Source organism: Nicotiana sylvestris, chromosome 11 (assembly GCF_000393655.2).
Source record: "Nicotiana sylvestris chromosome 11, ASM39365v2, whole genome shotgun sequence".
Classification (NCBI taxonomy): Eukaryota; Viridiplantae; Streptophyta; class Magnoliopsida; order Solanales; family Solanaceae; genus Nicotiana; species Nicotiana sylvestris.
This window is the reverse complement of record NC_091067.1, coordinates 151572359-151576601: the sequence shown is the minus strand read 5'-3', so window position 1 is coordinate 151576601 and position 4243 is coordinate 151572359. Positions and strand designations below refer to the sequence as shown.

Below are 4243 nucleotides of genomic sequence, written 5' to 3'. Positions count from 1 at the left end.
GTTAATCCCAAGAAGTTTCAACATGCTGAAACTTTCCATTTCGTCAAGCCCCGAGTTTGAGTATGGGTTCTCGTCATAGGAGAAAGGATGCGCGCTAAAGCTAGAGCAGCTCTTTTTCGCGATATAGGTGTAATTTAATTAATTCAGTACTTAAGGTCTTCCCTCGTCAAATGAATAAAAAAATCAGGTTGACATGGTAAACTGATAAAAGATTATATACACGGCACATATCTTTTATTAATTGATTAAACATTGGGTGCAAGAAATTAAATTTTTTTCTTGGTAGAGTTTTGTGAAAAGAAATATTTCTAATAAATGTACCGTAGACCCAGACCAGTCAAAGTTCAATTTAAAAAGCAAAATATTTTTTTTAATCAAGTAAAGTATAATTTCATTAATAATAGAAAAAACTCTCGTATACAAGAGGTATACTAAAAAGTAGAGAATTTACAAGAAATTATGTTTCTCTACGAAAGAAACCTAATCTTCTATACAAATAGGAATATTATGGCAGAGGCGGATCTAAGATTTTTATAATATGAGTGCACCATCAAGAAAAGGAGAAAAAAGAAAACATTAAATGGAATTGATCCCTATTCCTCTACGTAGATAAATCAGCATTCAACCAAGAGCACCATTTAGCCTCTTTGGAGAATGAGTACCAACAGATAATATTAGATCAATTTTAGAAAATATGTCCATAAAGTACCTAGTTTGGCAGAGATCATAAGTTCACATGTCCTATATATTGGACTATAAAGCCGCCCCTGCTTATAGGAACACCAAAAAAAAAAAGTTGGAAATGGGAGGTTATTCTTAAACCTCCATACTACCTTTTTCAATAGAGCTATGGACTAATAAGATTAATTTTGAGAAAAAAAGGATCATACAATTAATCAATCCTGGAGCTAAATTGCTTTTGTACGTATGGAGCACATTAAGAGCTACCTGGAGAACTTGAACTTTTGGGAATAGAGCCATCCGAAATGAGGCCCCAACGGCCGAGTGTGAGATAGTTGTTGGACTGTTACATAGAAATGGTTAAGATTAGAATCAACTTATAGCCCTAATAGAAAGCTATATTGCTCATACTCTCCAAATATGTTGCAGGGTGTGTATCGTTTCCTCCAAAAATAGTGAGTATTTGAAGGATCCAACAAGGTATGATAACATTTTTGGAGAGTCGGAGCAACATAGATGAAAAGTAATGCGATCTCATATATAAAACAATTACATTTTCGTTGCATACAATAGAGAACCACTCCATGCCATCAGGATCGGCAATTTTGCACACACTTAATAATCTTGGAACAAAAAATAATTCACCAGCTTCAATCTGTCTGTCTGTAACAAAACCACCAAAATCACGCACCTTCACTGTGCCGCTGCCTTTTATAATATAAGTGACGCGAATTGCTGGATCAACAGAAATTTCAGGATAGTACGCAGCATTTCCATTCAACGTTGCACGACTAGCACCAAGTCCAATGTCGCCGATGATTGCCAAGTTTTCGGTATTCAAATCCAATATCTCTCCACCACCATCAGTGTCAAAACGGGACGGGGCTGTTTCCTCACAGTTGAGTAACATGCCATCTCTGTAGTCCTACCAGTGGCGAAACCAGAAATCAAGAAAATGAGAAAAAGTTTTAACTAGACGCTTCCCTTATATTACATGATATAATTTTTGGACGAAATGGATTCAATTGAACCTCTTCGTTACCTTTAGCTCCGCCTCTGAGATTTCAAAGCCTGGATTAAGCTTGACGATACTCCTGGCAAGATGTGGACCAATGAGAGTCTTGAGAACACTTTTGTCCGATTTCCATGCTCTGCCAATAAACTCAGGGGAAAAACAAGAGAGATTATTGCTGTTCGACCCCTTCAACAAGAAGTCAGTGAATGAACCAAGTTTAACTGCAGTTTTGGTATCACCAAGAAAGAGTATCTCAAGTTCTGTAACATCTTTATTGTACCACCATGTGACAACTCCAACAGGAAGCGCAATCGCATCACCCTTTCGAATGGCTACTAACTTCTCTTCTTGTCCAGGAAGTACAACACCAAGAATACCGCTACCTGAATACACACTAAACAATTAGAGAGGAAATCCCACGAGTAGTAACGGATCTGCACACAGTCACAGTTTATTCAGTTTTTGCAAAGGTTAAAACACAAAATATATGAAAGGAATGCATCATTGTGCAAAAGTTAGAACACAAAACATATGAATAGCAAATCCATCATTAAGTGGTGGAGAGACCAAAAATAGTAGCTATAAAATCAGGAGCTTAAATGTGGATCCTGAACCAAAAACAGTAGCATTAAAGTTGTGACCAACTACTTGTGTCAAAACCAAAGACTTGAAACAGCAAAAGAGCAAATTCTGCATTGCTAATACAGATATTCTTGTTCAACATTCTATCCACATAAAATAATGGAGAGCTAGATTCCCTCATCACATAATGCTGAGTATTATTTGACACCGCCAACCAAATTATTTTTTCTTATACTGCCAACCAACTAAACAATGTATTATCTTATGTAGTAATTTTATGTTGATTAACCAAATGATCCCTCAAATCAAAACTGAACCAAGAAAGGGAGGACAAACATATGTTGCTCGGGCTCTCCAAAAATTTCTTTGGGTGCATGTCAAATCTTTCAAAACTAGTGCATTTTTTGGAAGGACCTGACACGGGTTCGGCATCAGAGTCCGCGCAACATTGGGACAAACAGTGGTTGGCCTACATGGATTGTGTTTTATCCAAACACACTATACTTTTATACAGGAAACTACTAATACGAATATATTGACCAAGTATTCAATTAATTAAAGGCGGTTAAGCACCCATGACTTAAAAATTCCGGACCCATATATAGGTTTTTACCTTGAAGAACATAAGCAACCTTAGCAGAATCAGAGTAGCAAGGCAAAGCAAAGCCATTGGTGGAAAGAACAAGCTTAGCAGCACCTATATTGTGGTCCTGTAGAACTTCATGCTCTTTGGGACACCATTCAGAGTATCCACCACCTTCTCCTTCGTACACCATCTTCGCTCTCATTCGTACTGAAAGATCCGACCAGACATAGTGAAGTCTAAAACCGCCCCACGAATCCAAACCCTTCCCAATACAACTCTCCTCGATATCCGTATTTTCCTCCTTCACTGGCAGGAATTCTGATAAGGGGATTCAAAAAACACTACACTAAAAGTTTTCTTTATATAAAAGAGATTCAACAAGTCATATAAATATACATAAAAATGAATTACCAATATATGAAGTACAATTTTGCGACGAAGAGGATTCAATTGAGCCCCCTATACCATGCATAGCTCCGCTACTGCAGTCTCCCATTAACTCAAGTTAATACATAATGATAACTGGATCAAGTAAACAACTAATTAATTCCCGTCATGTGTTTACATTAACAAAACAACAACAATAACTAAGCTTCAGCCTCAAACAAGTTAGGATCGATTATATGAATTCTCACTGGCCATGTTACTGGTACTACATATGAACTCACCTCTTAATTTTCTACTAACACATAAATCTTTCAATGGCCAAACAATTTTCGTCATATATTTAAATAAACTAAACTGTAAAACATCAACACATGCAATCGGCTATTCCATATAAAATGGAATGCCAGCCATTCCATTTTATAACTGTAATCGGCTACAACGCCGTAGAATTAAGAAAATACTTCAAGTTGTATAATTTAGTTCAATTCTGTTAAACATTTTTCTGTTCAATCCAATTTCCCGATTCAATATATAAGAGCAAAATACGCAAATAAAAAAAAAAAAAAAGAAGGAAGGACAAGAAAGATTACATGGCCAATTGTAAGGCGGTATTGTGAGATTGTTGAATGTGCATTGAAGAATTGCAGCATTATAATGGCGACGGTTTTATGCTTCAGGCCCACTTGCAAATCGAGTCCATATGATAAAAATTTAATGTTTATCGTAATTAAAGACATTTTAGTAAAGGAACCTGTTATGTCCATTTATAATTAACTTATTATAAAAACTGATCAATTCATAAAATATTATTAATATGAGCCAACTGTTATCAATATTAGTCAATTAGTTATTTGTAGCCAAAAAAGGTCAATATTCTTGAATGAGTGTTATTAGAATAGATTGGGTACATCTTAAGCAGTTTAAATCTCATTTTTCAGATAATTTGACGGAGTTTTAAAGTGGTTTGAATTGAAAATTTGAAGTAAAAGATG

At 35.7% G+C, this 4243-nt stretch overlaps 1 protein-coding gene across 2 annotated transcripts; it reads right to left on the bottom strand.

The window, feature by feature from the left end:
* Nucleotides 1-678: 678 nt before the first annotated feature.
* On the bottom strand, nt 679-3926 carry LOC104236853 (11S globulin seed storage protein 1-like). Of its 2 annotated transcripts, none has more exons than XM_009790872.2 (6): nt 3842-3926; nt 3276-3386; nt 2892-3182; nt 1724-2079; nt 1235-1606; nt 679-1024 (listed from the first exon to the last, which is right to left on the bottom strand). In XM_009790872.2, exons 2-6 carry the CDS (start codon nt 3358-3360, stop codon nt 938-940), a joined length of 1191 nt encoding a protein of 396 aa, XP_009789174.1. In that variant the 5' UTR covers nt 3361-3386; nt 3842-3926; the 3' UTR covers nt 679-937. The 2 variants fall into 2 exon arrangements, with proteins under 2 accessions (XP_009789174.1, XP_009789175.1); XM_009790873.2 differs by having other exon boundaries at nt 1373-1606.
* Nucleotides 3927-4243: the final 317 nt, after the last annotated feature.

Coding starts and splice junctions, on each gene's coding strand:
- LOC104236853 (XM_009790872.2), bottom strand. CDS start 3,360: ATGGGAGACTGCAGTAGCGGAGCTATGCATGGTATAGGGGGCTCAATT. Junction 2,080..2,891: donor GGTTGCTTATGTTCTTCAAG/GTAAAAACCTAT, acceptor GTGTGTATTCAG/GTAGCGGTATTCTTGGTGTT. Junction 1,025..1,234: donor CTATTGTATGCAACGAAAAT/GTAATTGTTTTA, acceptor TCTATGTAACAG/TCCAACAACTATCTCACACT.